The sequence below is a fragment of the Lipomyces doorenjongii genome (assembly GCF_038497915.1).
Source record: "Lipomyces doorenjongii strain NRRL Y-27504 unplaced genomic scaffold V1508scaffold_23, whole genome shotgun sequence".
Taxonomy (NCBI): Eukaryota; Fungi; Ascomycota; class Lipomycetes; order Lipomycetales; family Lipomycetaceae; genus Lipomyces; species Lipomyces doorenjongii.
Window position 1 is genome coordinate 194,350 of NW_027118090.1, and position 15,946 is coordinate 210,295.

The window sequence follows — 15,946 nt, forward strand, 5'->3', positions numbered from 1 at the left end:
ACATTGAGTACGAGGTAAGAATTTTTAAAGGCTGGAATTTATCTCTACGGCACACCTTAGGGCTCCATCCATTAGGGCTAGAACTCAGCATCAATACGCACACTTCCAGGGGTTTGGTATCATAATTAGACCATACGGGTCACTTTGAACAAGTCGGTGTGACGTTCTGACAGCCACGCAGACGTTCTAGAAGTTACGCCAATTGCTTGCCGCCCTGGCTAAACGGTAACATGACTACTCACTACCCACTCGGTCGGCGGCGAAAGCAGAGCGATTCTCACTTGAACCACATCGACAAATCGTACTGCCATACTCGGCAGGCCCGATTCAATTCAAGGCTGTCTCATAATCCGTTGTTGCACCTGATAGTTTTGTGGTATTTGATTGGAACGATTACTACATAGGTGAGCAAATTTCTGGTCTTTTGTACAGACTGTAGTCGCCGGACTTTCTAGAACTCGTATCGGTGATGACAAGGGCTAACTTGAATTTCAGTGACTACGTATCTCAACTGCGGTGGTAGTACCACTACTAAAGCTAATAAATGGCGAATGCATTATTAGTACGTGCATTATTTACTTTTACTTTGTCGTCGTGATGGGATTGTGCTTGAACATTCGATCTGACTTATTCCTTGTAGCGGCCGATCCTGAGACATGAAGCCTCGAAGGTTGGCAGTCTGCTATCCGACAAGCTGGCTAAGAATATACTTGCAATTCAAATCCAGACTAGGCTGGCTTCAACAAAAGCGGGTGACCCGGGGAGGATCATAAGTCAGCATTTAATAGGTGTTGGTAAGCGGCCGGATCTTGCCCGATTGACGAAGCATAATTTCCCAGCATGGCCAACCCGACATCTCTCACTAGGACTTGTTAAACGATCACTAGCAGCCAAGGAAAGGAAGGCAAATGAGCACTTGGACGACCCTTCGGTGCAGGCTGACTATTACGCTGCCTTACTAGCTCACAAGTACCCTGAAGTTGTCGCGAAACGTTACGAAAATCCAAGTGTAGCGTCGAATGCTGAATGTGAAAGCTTATACCTCGGTGCTCTGGAGTTACTCGGTGAGACCCAGAAGGCGGCTACTATTAGAAATTCCGGCGTTCAAAGCCAGGGTGCACCAGGTTCATTCACTGGCGAGGCTGTGGCGGGAGCGGTCAAGAGACCAATAGTCACTAGCTCGGGCTTGAAGTCAGATCCCATTCATGTAGTTCTCCAGGATTCCAAGGGATCTCTGTTCTTTCGATATGTCAGGTTATTGGTGATGCTCGGAGTAAGCTTTTATGCACTCATTGTGTTGGTTGCGGTTGCTTCGGAGACAAGTGGCATTTTGAAAGGGCCCCCTCAGGCAAAGCACGACACTTCAATGTCGCAGCCCACTGTGAAATTTACTGATGTGCACGGCGTCGATGAAGCTAGAGCTGATCTTGAGGAAATAGTTGCGTTCCTGAGGGACCCGACCAAGTACACTGGCCTTGGTGGCCGACTGCCTAAGGGTGTCTTATTAACTGGGCCCCCTGGTACCGGAAAGACGCTTCTTGCGCGTGCTGTTGCCGGAGAGGCAGGCGTTCCGTTCTTTTTCATGAGTGGTAGTGAGTTCGACGAGATGTATGTCGGTGTTGGAGCAAAGCGTGTTCGTGAGCTGTTTGCTGCTGCGAAGGCAAAGGCTCCAAGTATCGTTTTCATCGATGAGTTGGATGCTATCGGAGCTCGACGTAATTCGCGTGATCAGGCTTACGTCAAGCAGACCCTTAACCAACTTTTGGTTGATCTGGATGGGTGCGTGGTTTTCGATACATCGCATATTATGTTTGCTAACCCTGGTATAATAGTTTCTCACAGACGACTGGAGTTATTTTCATTGCCGCTACTAACTTTCCTGAGCTTCTTGATCCGGCTCTTACCCGCCCTGGGCGATTCGACAAGATCGTCAATGTCGACTTGCCTGATGTACGCGGTCGTATCGCTATTTTAAAACATCATATGAAAAATGTTGAGACGGCGTCTGATGTCGATGTTGAGTCTGTTGCTCGTGGTACTCCCGGATTCTCTGGTGCAGACTTACAGAACCTCGTCAATCAGGCTGCTATCCATGCCTCTCAGGTCAATGCCCATCAAGTCGACACCAATCACTTTGAATGGGCCAAGGATAAGATTTTGATGGGTGCCGAGAAGAAGTCTATGGTTTTGACTGACAGCACGAAGCGACTCACTGCCTTCCATGAAGCTGGTCATGCACTGATGGCGATGTACACTCCCGGAGCTACGTCACTCTACAAGGCTACTATTCTTCCTCGAGGGCGCGCTCTCGGCGTCACCTTCCAATTGCCCGAGATGGACAAATACGATCAAACAAAGAAGGAGCTCCTTGCACAAATAGATGTGTGCATGGGGGGCAAAGCCGCTGAGGAGTTCGTTAACGGTCCTGAAAATGTCACTTCCGGATGCGCCAGCGACCTGAAGAAGGCTACTCAGATCGCTCGCCAGATGGTCACCAGCTATGGTATGTCGGATAAGGTTGGCCCCGTGGAGCTTTCTGATAAATGGCAAGAGTGGTCGGCCAAGACTCGGGAGCTTGCTGAGAGCGAAATCCGGGATCTACTACAGAAATCGGAAGATCGCGCTAAGAAGATGTTATACGAACGCTCGAAAGAGTTGCATCGGTTAGCCGAGGCGCTAGTGGAGTACGAGACATTGGATAAGGCAGATATTGAGAGAGTAGTTAATGGAGAAAAGCCAGTCAAGGCGAAGAAAGCTGCACTTTCCGAATCGGTTGCATCTATTATTAAAGGTACTCGTCCCATTCCTGCTGCCAGAGATAGAAGTCCACCAGCACTATAAGAATACATATATTGTTAAACAATTAGAATGTCGACTGGAATCTAATGATGAAAGCGCAAGAATAATTTTTTTATATACGGCTACCGAAAAGGTCTTTGTTGGTATTGTGAATGTTGGTGTGCTCTTGTTTTTGTTCAGTCTTCGTTGTCCGCTTGAGAAGGCTGACAGTATATTAAACGGACGATTTTTTTTTCACGGAATTGATAATATCATTTGCAGCGTTTTCAGTCTTGGCAGTATTTTGAATTAGTTACTGATCTTGTATATCTTGTAACAACGCTCTCTTGTTTTCAGCACCTTTCAGTATGTATAGTTTATAATTTTCATTGATAGTATTGTTGCATAATATATGTGCCTGTTACACCATGGGTTTATGACGATTTCTTTCACGGGTTGCAGACAATAAGAGAGGTGGCTCAGTGTGGACGTATGAACATTGTTCAACATAGTTGCGCCATAAATTTAAATTATCCATCCATAAACTTTCATTTGGTAATTTCGTTTATAATCTAGATATGAACACGTCGGTCATCCAATGATTTTCAGGGCGAGCGGAGGTCGCGATCGCACGCCAAAAATTTAGAGACAGTGTATCGACCGAAGCAAACTCAACGCGCCGCGGTACCATTGCAACAAATCAATTCCTGCCGCTGCAAGATTGCTGTTTGCGGCCGTCTATCTAATCGCTGTGATTCATTAATTTTGGATAGTCACTTATCTTGCTTGGGCAGATCAAGGGCCGGGTTGAATCGGATACGTTAAACCCATTCTCGATCCAGGACTTAACAATGTCGCTGGACGAGCAGCCATCAAGTGCGAGTCTGCAGCAACGGATCGAGGCTTTGGAAGCCGAAAACCGACAAACTATTGAGGCACTCGATAAGAAAAATAAGGAGATTGCGACCTTGAATGAGGAATTTGAGGGATTGCAAGCAAGGTACCTCGATTGTCGCAAGAATGCCGTCAACTTGGAAAATAAGTTACAGCAAGCTGAGGCGGCGAAGCTGTCTGCCAAGGTATCTGCAGCCTATATCTGGACTTAAAGAGTTTTTGATTATGGAGTTGCAAGATCAAACTTAACTAACACAATCGTACTTTTAGTTTCGCGAACAGAATCTGACCCAAGAGATCGAACTTCTTAAAACTAACAGCAAATGGCTTGAGAACGAACTTTCTACGAAGACGACGGAATTCAGTAACTTCAGAAAGGAAAAATCGACTCAAGTCTCGAGCCTTCAAAGTGAGCTCGATTCTGCACTCGCCGATGTCTCCTCTTTCACGAAGACCAAGGATACACTCACCGATCGAGTTAGTACTCTCTCTAAAAGTCTTGAAGCCGCATTGCAGAAGGTCAAGACACTGCAAGACTCAAGTGCTACCTCAGAGGAGAATTTTAAGAAAGAAATGGCCGCTCAGCAAAGGCTGGCTGCTCTGTGGGAACGATCTACGACGGAAGCTCGAGCTCGTATCTCTGAGCTCGAAGAAGCACTAGATGCTGAACGAGGCAAAGAAGCACAACAGGCCGCTAGCTGGCAAGCCATCGCTGAGAAGGAGAGAGATCGCGCTGACGAGGCAGAGACGAAATTGGCGTCGTTGGAAACCGAGTTGGAAGATTTCCACGCTGCGCAGGAGCGTTTGGAAGAGCAGCAAGAGCAGCAGCGGACGCCGGGTACTCCGTCAACCCCGCATGGAAACGGAAATGGGTCCTTACGAGATAGGTCGCCAATCGCTATGTTCTCGCCATCTGCTCATGCTATCACTCAAGTTCAGAAGAGTGGCATCTCTCTTACTCAACTGTACACCGATTTCATGAAAGCAAAGCACCAACTTGAGCATGAACGGCGACGCAATAAGTCTCTCCAGCAAAATTTCGATGAGTTGATACAGGACCTCGAAACACGCGCCCCAATCATCCAGGCTGACCGTGAAGAAGCCAGTAGACTCAAGGTAGAGATTGCGGATATGTCAGTCTTGCTTGATGAGATGGAAAAGGACAAGGAAGATCTCGAGAAACAGCTCAAGACTTCGACTGTAATCGTTAATGACGCAGAGCGCGAGGTTAAGATTTACCGCCAGCGTATGTATACTTGAGGATATCACAGTGTTTCAACTGCTAAACGTCGCATAGAGGTTCACGATCTCTCGCGGCAGGTGCAGCAACTTTTGGTAGAACTGCAATCTCAAATTTCTGGCGCTGGGCCTCTGTCTGCAGCCGATCAGGCCGCTCTTCGCCGCATGATTGCCGATACCTCATCAACCGAGCTGCAGTCCGACACCGAAGCCCTTATATCTGAACGTCTAGTTACTTTCAAGAACTCCATAGAGCTTCAACAACAGAACCAGAACCTTCTTCGTGTTACTCGAGAGCTAGGTGATCGACTTGAGCGTGAAGAGGCGGAAACACGACGGAAGATGGGAGACCTGGAAGCTGCAGCCATTCACGAGAAACAGGCCAAGATCGAGGAACTGGAAGCCGAGGTCAAACGTACCCAGACTAAGATGGATTCTTATCAGCGGGAGCGAGACATGTTCCGCGACATGCTCGCTGGCAAAGATGGCAAGCATACTCTGTCTGTCACTGCTCCTCTACCACCAACGGCCGAGCCAGAAAGTGAATCAATTTCAGCAGACGAGTATCACGAGACTGTCAAGAAGCACGAGGAAGCGACTAAACATCTCAAAGACTTGCAAGAACAGTTCGACGCTTATCGCAGGGAGACCGGCGTTGACATGAAGATGCTTAACCAGCAGATTCTTCGTCTTTCGGACGAAAGAGCTTCTGCGCAGCAAGAACTCTCTCGTGCCCAGTCTCAGATTGAGTTGACAACGGAACGACTGAAGATAATGACGGACAACTTCGAGATGACAAAGAAGGAGAACGTCGACGTCCTGAAGCGAAGTGCCGATATCCAGGAAATCCTCACCAAGCAAGATTTGAAGACTCAGCAAGTCGCGAACGAAATTGTGGAGGTGAAGGCTACTCTTGAGACAATGCGAAACGAGAATGCCAACCTGAAGGCTGAAAAATCGTTGTTCAATTCAATTCAACATAGGATGACCCAGGAAAGTGAGTCATTGACTGAAGAAAAGTCTAGACTCAACAACGTGATCTCATATCTCCAGAGTGTCGAAGCCGAGCGTGAGAAATCTGATGCAGAGACTCGCCGACGACTTGTTTCTCAAGTGGAAAATCTTCAAACGGAGCTCAACGCGACGAAGACCAAGCTCGATGCTGAGACTGAAGAAGTTCGCAAAGTCACAATGCGCAAAGAGTATGAATCTAAGGAATTCCAAGATAAAATTGATAAAATTTTAGAAGAGCTATCTTTTACGAAGGAAAGTGTTGTCACAGCCAAGGCAAGCCAAGGACAATTGCAGAGCAAGGTGGATGAGCTTACCGCAAGCCTCACGGCTGCTGAAGAGAAAGTTACACTCTACCAGCGACAGATCGAAGAAGAAGGATTTAGTGTTGCTCGCAACCTTGAGACAGAGGTTGGCGAACTGAAGGCGACACTGGAAGCGACTCGTACTGAGCTCGATGAGGCAAAGGAGCACGCAGAGAATCTCAGTGGCATTGCCAGCGCTGCCGAGGAGGCTCTTGGTACTATGAATGCCACACATGATGAATACAAATCTTCCGTTGAGGAGCAACTCCGCAATCGTGATGCTGAAATTGGGCAACTTCGTGTTCAAGCCACAATCCTCGCAAAGGAAGTTGCAGAAACTAATAGTGAGTTGTCAAAGTCTCAAGACTTGGCTGTGGAAAGAGATCGTCAATTCTCTGAGGCCAAGGCGAAGCTAGAAGGAGAAATTCGGCATCTGAGCGACGCGGAGACGAGATTACTGTCCAACGTTCGGTTTTTACAGAGCGATCTACGTAAACAGGCCCAGATTACGCATGAATCGCAGAAAAACTACGAAGCCGAGCTCGTCAAGCACGCTGCCACTGCACAGGAGTTGCAGAAATTGCGCAATTCTCATAAAATGACAATAGACCTTGTTCATCAGCTTCGCAATGATGCGGATATTGCAAAGAATACTCTAGATAACGCCGAAGCAAGCTGGGATTTGCGTAGAGCAGGTTATGAGGAGGAGATCGAAAACCTTAAATCAAGGTCAGTCAAGTGATATATTATTTACTTTGGTTGCTTGGCGGATCACTGACGATGGAGTAGATGTGACGATCTATTGGAGCAGAATAAACTTCTACATAACCAGTTTGCATCCATCAGTTCACAGGTCGACACCCTGCAGAAACGACATCAGGTGGCTACCTCAGTTTCAGCTACGGTGTCCGAATCGGCAGATGCTACTGAAAGTACTGAGACGACAGAGGCCATGCCCGCACCAGCATTATCTGCTGGCGATTCCGTTGACGAAATGCGTGAAATTGTTAAGTTCTTGCGTCACGAAAAAGAAATTGTGGATTGCCAGTACGAACTGGCTCTTCAGGAGACTAAGCGTCTCAAACAACGCCTCGATCATGCCACTGCGTCACTGGATGAGGTGCGTGAGCAGCTGGCGCAGGAGCGCGAGAACGATTCATCTACTAGAGAACAAAATCTATTGCACCAAGAGCTGCTTGGTAAAGTCAACGAGCTCAACATTTTGCGTGAGAGTAATTCATCTTTGCGAGAAGAAAACCGACGTGCCAATAATCGCATCCGAAAGCTTGAGGATGATATTAAGAAATTGGAAACTCAGATTCAGCCGCTGGAGGATAAGTTCGCGACTGCAAATGCAGATCTTGAAGCGAAGGAACAACAATTGAAGTTGGTACAGGAGGATAACGAGAGATGGAAGAATCGTGCACAACAGATTTTGCAGAAGTATGAAGTTAGTAGCAACCTTTATTACTATGCTACTCTTGTTTATTTGCTAATATTAATAATAGAGAGTTGATCCTGTCGAGCTTCAGAACCTTAAGGATGAGGTGGCGGCATTGAAAGCAGAGGTCGACACAATTTCACATGAACGAGACGCAGCGAGAAGTGAGGTTGACTACGCAAAGCGGCAGATATTGACGGAGAAAGAAGAAGCGTTGAAAGCAAAGGATGAAGAGCTTCAGAAGGTAAAGGCGGAGGCCGACAGCGTTACGACAGAGATCGGAAAGGTTAAGGAGGAATTAAATGCTGCCATATCTAAGGTAAGTAGTTATATCAACATGGCTGTCCATGGACTGAATAGTAATATGAACTATTGCCATAGTCTGCCGAACAGGCTGCGGAAATTGAAGACAAGACGTCTCGAATCGAAAGGCTAAGAACTGAATTCATCACGAAGTTGAAGACCAGACGCGACGAAACTAAGGCAGTGCAGAATGAGCTAGAGACCCTCAAACAGGAGCATGAAGCTCTTAAAGGTGCCGTCACTACGAAAGAAATGGAAGTCCAGGAATCTAAAAAATTGTCTGATGCGCTGCAGGCAAAAATTAGGACACTTGAAGCTGAGATTTCAACTCTGAAGGAAACAATTGATGGCAAGACTAAAGATATTGAAGTTAAGGATCAAGCGATAGAGGAATTTAAGACTGCGGCTGCTCGGGCGATACCCGGACCGGCAGAAGATGGCCCGGTTGCGGCAGTTCCTTCAACTAGCGCGGCATGGGAAGAGCATCAAAAGAGGCTGGAAGAGCTCCAAGCGACCCTGGAGAAGAAACAGGCGGATCTTAGTGAGGCAACCAAACTCAATGCGGCTCGTGCTGCTGAAGCTGTCAAGTTGAAGGAAGAATTGGATAGGAAACAGACTGAACTTGAACAAATGAAAGTGGCTGCCACTGAAAGCCTCAATGCATTACCGAAAAGTGATCCTACCGCAGCGATTGGAGATGCATCTGAAGAGTTGCAAAACAAGCTCGCAGATCTTCGGACGGAATTGGAAAGTAGACATAAGAGTGAACTTGAGGAGGCATTGAAAGCTAAGATAGCAGAAATGGAGGCTCAAAAGGCCGAGGCGGTGAATAAAGCGAGAGAAATTTCGCAGAAAGAGTCAATGATGCGAAATAAGCTATTGCAACAGAAGGCTGAGAAAGCTGACAAGGACAAAAATGAAGCACTGAGACAGTTGGCAATGTTGAGAGGCGAGACTGTGCCCTCTGCCGCTGTAAGTCCTCCATTACGGCGTGCGCCACCGGCTCCACAGACTCCTACGGCTAGTCAAGGGTCTCCGATATCGCAGCCATCGACCCCCTCGCATCCGGCAACCCCAGCTGACACTCCGCAGCCGCAATCCCTGGGCTTGCAAGTAGCAGGAGCATCTCAGAGTGCGCAATCAGCACCTCCATCCGGTCCTCGTCAACTTCAGCTGCCTCAGGTTTCAGCACCGACCCCGCAATCGCAAGGGAGCCAACAGGCTAGTACGTCTATTCCCGTACGTTCAATTGTAAAGCCTGTAATCGGTCTGCAAGGGCAATCGCGAAGCCAGTCTCAGCTACCCCAACTGCAGCGGCCAGGACTTCAACCACTTAGGGGCCTCGGTTCTCAGCAAGCGGCCGGCGGTCCAAGTCCAATGACACTCTCAAATCCGATGCAAGCACAGGTGCTACAGCATCTACAGCCAGGACCCAGACGCAGCGCGTCCCAATTGGTGAGACCAGTCATTGGATTGCCAGTTCAAGGACAAGCTGGCGCTGCTAATATGAACCGACCAAGCCATATTCCCCATCCCCCACCTGCAGGTTCAGGTATCAAGATTGCTGGGACAGCTGCAAGTACGCCTCCACCTGAACCCTTGCCTGAAAGTACTGCAGGCATCAAGCGATTGAGGGAGGATGACGCAGCTGCGACCAGTGGTGGCGACGCCACTGGAAGTGCTGGCGATAGCCAAACAGCAGCTAGTGAAATGGCGACTGGTCCTCCAGTTGCCCTAAAGCGACGGCGTGAGGAAACGCAGTGAGTTATTACATGATATGACATGTAATATATAGATAGAGTACACCAGTTGTTTTGTATATTTGTTGGCAATGTTTGCGTCGTGTATGTGTAAGGCTTATTATTGTGTTGTTTATAATTCGTACTAGTGTTTTGTTTCAAAGAACTGTAGGCTCTTAATGTACTGTAAGCAGGCACAATGCTTTCGCTACAAAGATGACAGCTTCCAAGTCGCATGCATATTCATATTGCGTCATGGCGCAAGGACTCACCCGCTTGAGAACTTGAAATTTTTCTAACCATTCTCAATGCAGGCAAGCAGCACTAGGTGGTAGGCCAAACCTCCCAATTGGAACTATGATATCTCTCGCAATAATAATCATCAGATAGTATTGCTCTATTGTGAGCTGTGCAGGATGCCAGGGCGAAAAGCAGAAATTTTTGTTATATATCGTTGCTAGTATCATCAGATACCACATCTCAGCATCCCAACAATACTGAAAAGGATTATAAGCAGCAAGGAATGTTCATATTATTACTGTACAAAAGCCAAGCTGCACCACGTGCGACATAAAAAAATGATCCAACCGCGAATCGAACGCGGAACCTCCTCGGATTTAGTCCACAAATGTGAACGAGACGTGATAAACCGTTACACCACTGGACCAACAACAACCTTCGGAATTACAAAACGTGGTTGGAAGGGGCCAATTGCCAGCCGGCCGGCAGCTGGTGCTGGTGCCTTCGGCTTTATTTCCTCTTTTTTCTTTCTTTTTTTGCATTTACATAGCTTGTACTATCCTTCTCTTCATCTTGTATACATAGCAGTCCTCAATAGGACGCTGGGTTACATGTTCATTTGTTTTTCAGCCCATAATGTATATAGTTACTAATACATCGGCTATAGTTACTAATACATCGGCTTTTTCAATCAAAACAAACCGCCATTGGCTTCATTTTAAATAGGGACGCTGGTTGACAAGTGCAAGTGCTTTTCAGCCCATAATGTATATAGCTACTAATACATCGGGTTTTTCAATCCAAAAAAAAAAAAAAAGACTTTTTCCTTCAGAAAGAGCTTTTTCCCAAAAAAAAAAAAAAAAAAAAAAACCGGCAACCACTTGCCCATTATTCTAGATGCGGCTGGTCCACTCTGAGAGCTCCGAACCCGCTCCTCCGAGGCTCCCTGGGTTGGTGTGTTTCTTTTTCGATGTAATGTTTCTGGGATGGGAATAATGTGGGGAAGTTTGTCTCGCTTACTGGGGAGTCGTCAGTCATTTCTTTCCTTTTCTAATTCTCTCTCCGGATCAGCCACTGTCGCGTCGGCTTCAAAATCTTCCTTGCGAAACTTATGAGGACAGCGCCTAGGGACTCTGGCTTTGTCACCCCGAGGTACCCGCGTTGGTCCCTTTGGTTTCGTCTAGCAGATATACCTTCGTTCTCGCTGCGTCCTATCTCCCGGTTGCCTCTCCGGCGACGTAAGCTCCATCCTTATCCACTCAACCTTGCACCAGGAGCTTTGTTATCTGCGCTAATTTGTTCTTTCTCAAATGGTGCAGCCTGCACCTTACCATGTCCTGCTCCGGCTGCTATCTTCCGTCCGCGGTCCATGACTGGCCCCGTCCTCGGGTCTGAAATCCAGCAAAACGACCAATCAATGTAAATCTAATAAGCTAAGCTGTATTTCAGAATAAATTACGAGAATCTAATTTAAAACATTTCTTTTCCATTTTGCAGTTGCGTGCCATCTCAATATCAAGTTGACTTTTCAGTTAACTAACCGAATATTTCATATACCACTACGGCCATATCATGCGCAGCAATTTCAGCTGCACTAAGTTCTGAATAAATAGTTCTTACAACTTGGGCTTAGAATGACTCTGTATTATGCAATGGAGAGCTGTGGCCCATTGAGGTGCAGCAGTGACAAAAAACCCATGCATGACTCAATGCGATGCGGTGGCATGGCCTTAACAATGTCAAGCCGCACTCCAAAGGTATCCTGGGGAACATAGGTTAATCAATAAAGGCAGTAAGTACTATTATACCCAAAATATCCAATTCAGTTAGGAGCACATCTCCCGTCGCTGGGAGGGTCGAGTTCGCAGCACAGCGGGAGCACCTCCTTACCTGCCACTCAGCCGTTCCAGCGGCCTTCAAAAGCATGGATCATACTTCTCCTACGCCAGTATCCCGGCAGCGTAGGGTGACCCGACAACGAGCGCACTTGCGGGAACCCAGTTGGCCGCTGATACTTGGCTCTGTGAGCGTCTACCCAATGCCAGAGATCGGGCTTCTGGAGTGCAGCACAACGGAGAAACTGACGTCGGAATCTGATGACAGTAACCGTGAGAACGTGAGGCCGGTGTTGGAGCGGAAACGGAGCTGGCAGGGCATGGGAGACGGCTTGCCGGGCGAGCTTGTACGGGCAATCGAGTTTTTTCGTCGGTCTGAATTCAGGACTTTTCGCAATGAGCGACTGCATCATTTATGCACACGGGCTATGATGGTCAGCAATGCGAAAGCTGGAAGTACTGGTCTTGCTGACGATATTGTCAGGTTGAAAAACTTGTTCGAATGGAGAAAACAGCAGCGATTGAAGGTTGACTGGTTTCTGTATGTGCTGCGAATGACATATCCGACAGTCGAAGACATTAGCTACGTCAAATGGTCCGGTCCAGTTGCGAAGACATTTAAGATTGAGAAAGTATACACGAGACTGTGTGCGCTAGTTCCGGATTTTGCGAAAGAGCAATTTCCGGACCCAACAGACATGCGTATATTCCCTCTGCATGCCCGAGATATGGAGTATAAAGAGCCGATACTACAACTAGCAAGCAAAATTGCGAACGACGGATTAGATATAGAGCTTGTATTACATGAGGCGCGAAATGGTAAATTTATATTTGGTTCGATTTCAGAAGAGAGCTTTGTGACAGTGAAGGAGCAGTTGACGTTAAATGGGCGAGAGGATGAAGAAGACGTGCTGCGGCAGCGGAAAAGGAATTAGACGTGTGTAGATTTAGCGCATACTGTAGACATGGCGTATTTGATATAGGATGGGTGGGATGATGTGGTGGCGTTAATATGGTTCGGTGGTTTCATTTCGGCGGAGTCCCATAAATTCGATTTTCACAATATTGGATCACATTTCTGCGAGAGCGTTCTGTATATTTAGCAAATATAGTATATATATATGCGATCGATCCCCTCACTTCTGCTCCGGAAATGGCTTTCGAACCTGAACCGAGCATCCACCGCCAACCACTCTCAACCGTGGTCGTGCTACTGGCCGCTACGATAATCTCGTTGACGCCCGTGTCGACGAACACCGGCAGCAACGAAGTGCTGTAGCATCACTAGTCCGCAGCCCGCTCCAGATATTCCAAGCTCCATCCCGAGATTAAACGCATAGTTAAAACTATGGACAGGTATAGGAATAATATTGTTCGAATTATAAGCTATAATGTACTGACTGTCCTCTTGACAAAAGTAATCTTAAAAATTAGTTTCAGGTATTAAGTAGTAATGATTTCCTTATCAAAAATACGTAAATCACGAAGCAACACGAGCCTCCTCCCCTCGAGTACGAAAATCCGTCGGTGCTAGTAGTAACTGCGACAAGATCGCGGACCCGTCTGTTCTTGGATATGTGTCTGTTTCAATATTCGGACACATTTCGTAGTCGTTGTCGACTGTTGCACAATCAAAACACTGCGATCGTACAGACGAAGTCCTGCTTAATTGGCTCATAGGTGCTCTGTGGATAGATTGTGCCGACATAGATGTTTCAACCTGCGATTCGGACAAGATACGGTGATACCTTGAGGAAAGCTTGACAACTGAGGTATGCTGACCAAGGTCTCGGACACCGGCGATGACTACAGCTGTAGCAACCATAACAACGACGATGAATAAACAGATTGCGAATGCGAAGAAGAAGAAGATCGTAGTCGCGATGAGGAAGATAATGCCGCCCAGAACCGAGAGCGTGACAGTTGAGCTGAAGAATTTAGATGTGTATGGTGACTCCAGTGCGATTGATCGTGATAACGTGGATGTATACTGTAACTTTGAGGAGACGTGGCTGGAATTGCGGATCGGGCTTACTTGCAGTGCCATGCTGTATACGAAAGAACAGAAGAGGATATTATCAAGTGATAGATGCTATATCATACACAGATGGATTTGTTGTGATAAACTGCCTCTGAGGCTGGAAATGTTACAAATCGCCGCTTTGATAGTTGTTGAACTAGCCAATACCCCTAAACAATTCCCTTGATAATTGCCTGCATTTGCTTGTAGCTAATCACATTGCCAATTGCAATACTTCATTATAGCAATTAATTAACCTAGTTGATATTGATATTTAATTAGTGATAAATTGTAAATATATGAGAGGACTGTTTTGATTTGTTTACCAAGCATGCCGGTGCAGTTGCCATCCTCCTCGGGCGTGCGGCTCAACTGTCCATCACATGAGGAGGTTCACCCTGTGAACACCACACGCGTTTCATTACGTACACACCACTGCGATTGTTTAAATGAGGATAGCAGAATGCTACTGACACAATCCCGAACTCAGGTCGCATATGCTCTATCATTCGCAGTAACTAGCCAGCGAATGTAAATGCTTACTAACCTGTGTGGCATTATACACCAACCATTTTTCCATTCGCCAAAAAGACTACTGCAAGAGCTGTACTCATAATAATTATTGCAGATTACATGATATAAAGTGCACAATAACCACATAGAAATATGATACAATGCAGACGAAGGAAGCCCCAAATGCAAATCCAAATATCCCTAGTATAATCAAAAATTTACCCGAAGGAAGGAACACAAGTATATCCAAACGCCTAAGTAAACAAGTCAATATCACAATTCAAGTTTGGAAACACTTTAAATTAAGAAAATTATCGCGCGACACCAATTGAGTCGACTTCGGCGTAGTCCAGCAAGCTTTCGTCGCTATAATTCATAATGACAGCATTGCGATGGCGTTCGGCTGCGATGTTATCTATCGACCCGTTTCGTCGGGGTAAGGCGTCGAATACCTGCATAGACGGTGTGCGCAGCTCCGTCGCAGGTGGTAGCAGCGGTAGGGTCTTATTCCTGCTCAATGGCCGTCCGAATCTGGAAGGACCGGGTACTGGAAAATCCACAGTCTCTTCCCTAATAACTTCCATCATATCTTGTGGCTTTTTATCTTTTGGGCGGGGGCCATTTGCTGATATGAGAGCCGGTGGGGACGGAGCCTGCTTCTCTGTATCGGCGGCCTCAGCATCCCCTGACAACTGCGAATTTCCAGCACTGAGCCGTCTTCGTTGACTGCGGCGCTGATAGTGGATTGTCGCAACTACGAGGAAGAAAATCACAAGGACGCCAGCGACAGAAACTATGACGGCCACGAGGATAGTTGTTCGTCGCTTGAACGTGGACGAGGTAGCTGATGCAGAATTTGACGACGAGTCAGACACGTTCGTCGCGGACGCCGATGGTTGCGATGATGAGCTCGAGTAGTCTGTTGGTGGAGAAGTAGCCGAAACAGCCGACGTGGATGATACTGACGACCAAGCCGAAGAAGAATATGTCAGTTTGGAGGTAGCCGTGGATTGTGGCAAACTGTATTCAATGGTGGAGCTTGCATCTGGTTCGGTTGCTGTGACGAGTGGCCCTAGGGCGTTGGTTGACTCGGCGACTAGCGTTGAAGAATAGTAGAGCAAGGAGGCATCTAATGAGGGCGAACGCGAAGATATAGGAGCAGTGGAGGACGGATTGTTGTCGTCGGTGACGAGACTAGCCGGTAAGGAGGTGATTCCGTTTGGCGGCGCGGTGATGATGGATGTGTAGGCCGAGGACGTGTCGGCAACGACGTGTACGAGAAAGATCACGAGTGACAGAAGTAGAACGAGGACCGCGCGAGACGACGGGGTAGAAGACATGTCGAGTCGACTGCGGCGAAATGGAGAAGAGCAGCAGGAAGATGGAGGAGGAGAAAAGGCGGAATAAAGCCGTCGAGATATGGAACGGCGTGGTGGTGTATTGTGTCTGCGGCGCGTTTTGTTGAAGGGATAAGCAGGGCCGCGACCGCACTAGACCACAAAGAGACTAGCGTCAGGAACGGGGTAGATACAAAACAAGTTACACAAGTGCAACGATTCCACGTGGCTCCACCGCTAGTATACTGCATAAGCTGAGAATGGACACAAAAGCGAACGACTTATATGATA

The 15,946-nt window shown here is 47.2% G+C and overlaps 5 protein-coding genes and 1 non-coding gene across 6 annotated transcripts; 3 read left to right on the plus strand and 3 right to left on the minus strand.

The window, feature by feature from the left end:
• Positions 1-163: 163 nt before the first annotated feature.
• V1508DRAFT_417180 (peptidase family M41-domain-containing protein) lies at positions 164-3,222 on the plus strand. The gene is made up of 4 exons (XM_066940309.1): positions 164-404; positions 496-562; positions 641-1,779; positions 1,833-3,222. The coding sequence occupies exons 2-4, from the start codon at positions 545-547 to the stop codon at positions 2,839-2,841; spliced, it is 2,166 nt and encodes a 721-aa protein (XP_066795964.1). The 5' UTR covers positions 164-404; positions 496-544; the 3' UTR covers positions 2,842-3,222.
• Positions 3,223-9,931, plus strand: V1508DRAFT_417183 (uncharacterized protein). Its single transcript, XM_066940310.1, has 6 exons — positions 3,223-3,857; positions 3,943-4,918; positions 4,970-6,956; positions 7,017-7,677; positions 7,736-7,987; positions 8,050-9,931. Exons 1-6 carry the CDS (start codon positions 3,630-3,632, stop codon positions 9,733-9,735), a joined length of 5,790 nt encoding a protein of 1,929 aa, XP_066795965.1. The 5' UTR covers positions 3,223-3,629; the 3' UTR covers positions 9,736-9,931.
• A 358-nt stretch (positions 9,932-10,289) lies between these two features.
• On the minus strand, positions 10,290-10,377 carry V1508DRAFT_t47. The gene has a single exon. It is a non-coding gene; the product is annotated as a tRNA-Val (tRNA).
• Positions 10,378-11,704: 1,327 nt separating this feature from the next.
• On the plus strand, positions 11,705-12,973 carry V1508DRAFT_417190 (uncharacterized protein). Its single transcript, XM_066940311.1, has one exon. The coding sequence runs from the start codon at positions 11,875-11,877 to the stop codon at positions 12,718-12,720; it is 846 nt and encodes a 281-aa protein (XP_066795966.1). The 5' UTR covers positions 11,705-11,874; the 3' UTR covers positions 12,721-12,973.
• V1508DRAFT_417191 (uncharacterized protein) lies at positions 12,874-14,136 on the minus strand. Its single transcript, XM_066940312.1, has one exon. It carries the CDS (start codon positions 13,830-13,832, stop codon positions 13,266-13,268), a length of 567 nt encoding a protein of 188 aa, XP_066795967.1. The 5' UTR covers positions 13,833-14,136; the 3' UTR covers positions 12,874-13,265.
• A 139-nt stretch (positions 14,137-14,275) lies between these two features.
• V1508DRAFT_417193 (uncharacterized protein) lies at positions 14,276-15,933 on the minus strand. The gene has a single exon (XM_066940313.1). The coding sequence runs from the start codon at positions 15,656-15,658 to the stop codon at positions 14,630-14,632; it is 1,029 nt and encodes a 342-aa protein (XP_066795968.1). The 5' UTR covers positions 15,659-15,933; the 3' UTR covers positions 14,276-14,629.
• Between the last annotated feature and the right edge of the window lie 13 nt (positions 15,934-15,946).

Excerpts from the sequence above, each read along its gene's own strand:
- V1508DRAFT_417180 (XM_066940309.1), top strand. Across the intron at positions 1,780-1,832 it reads CTTTTGGTTGATCTGGATGG|TTTCTCACAGACGACTGGAG; the intron begins GTGCGTGGTTTT and ends CTGGTATAATAG.
- V1508DRAFT_417183 (XM_066940310.1), top strand. The coding sequence starts at position 3,630 with ATGTCGCTGGACGAGCAGCCATCAAGTGCGAGTCTGCAGCAACGGATC. Across the intron at positions 4,919-4,969 it reads GGTTAAGATTTACCGCCAGC|AGGTTCACGATCTCTCGCGG; the intron begins GTATGTATACTT and ends AACGTCGCATAG. Across the intron at positions 7,678-7,735 it reads AGATTTTGCAGAAGTATGAA|AGAGTTGATCCTGTCGAGCT; the intron begins GTTAGTAGCAAC and ends TATTAATAATAG.
- V1508DRAFT_417190 (XM_066940311.1), top strand. The coding sequence starts at position 11,875 with ATGGATCATACTTCTCCTACGCCAGTATCCCGGCAGCGTAGGGTGACC.
- V1508DRAFT_417191 (XM_066940312.1), bottom strand. The coding sequence starts at position 13,832 with ATGGCACTGCAAGTAAGCCCGATCCGCAATTCCAGCCACGTCTCCTCA.
- V1508DRAFT_417193 (XM_066940313.1), bottom strand. The coding sequence starts at position 15,658 with ATGTCTTCTACCCCGTCGTCTCGCGCGGTCCTCGTTCTACTTCTGTCA.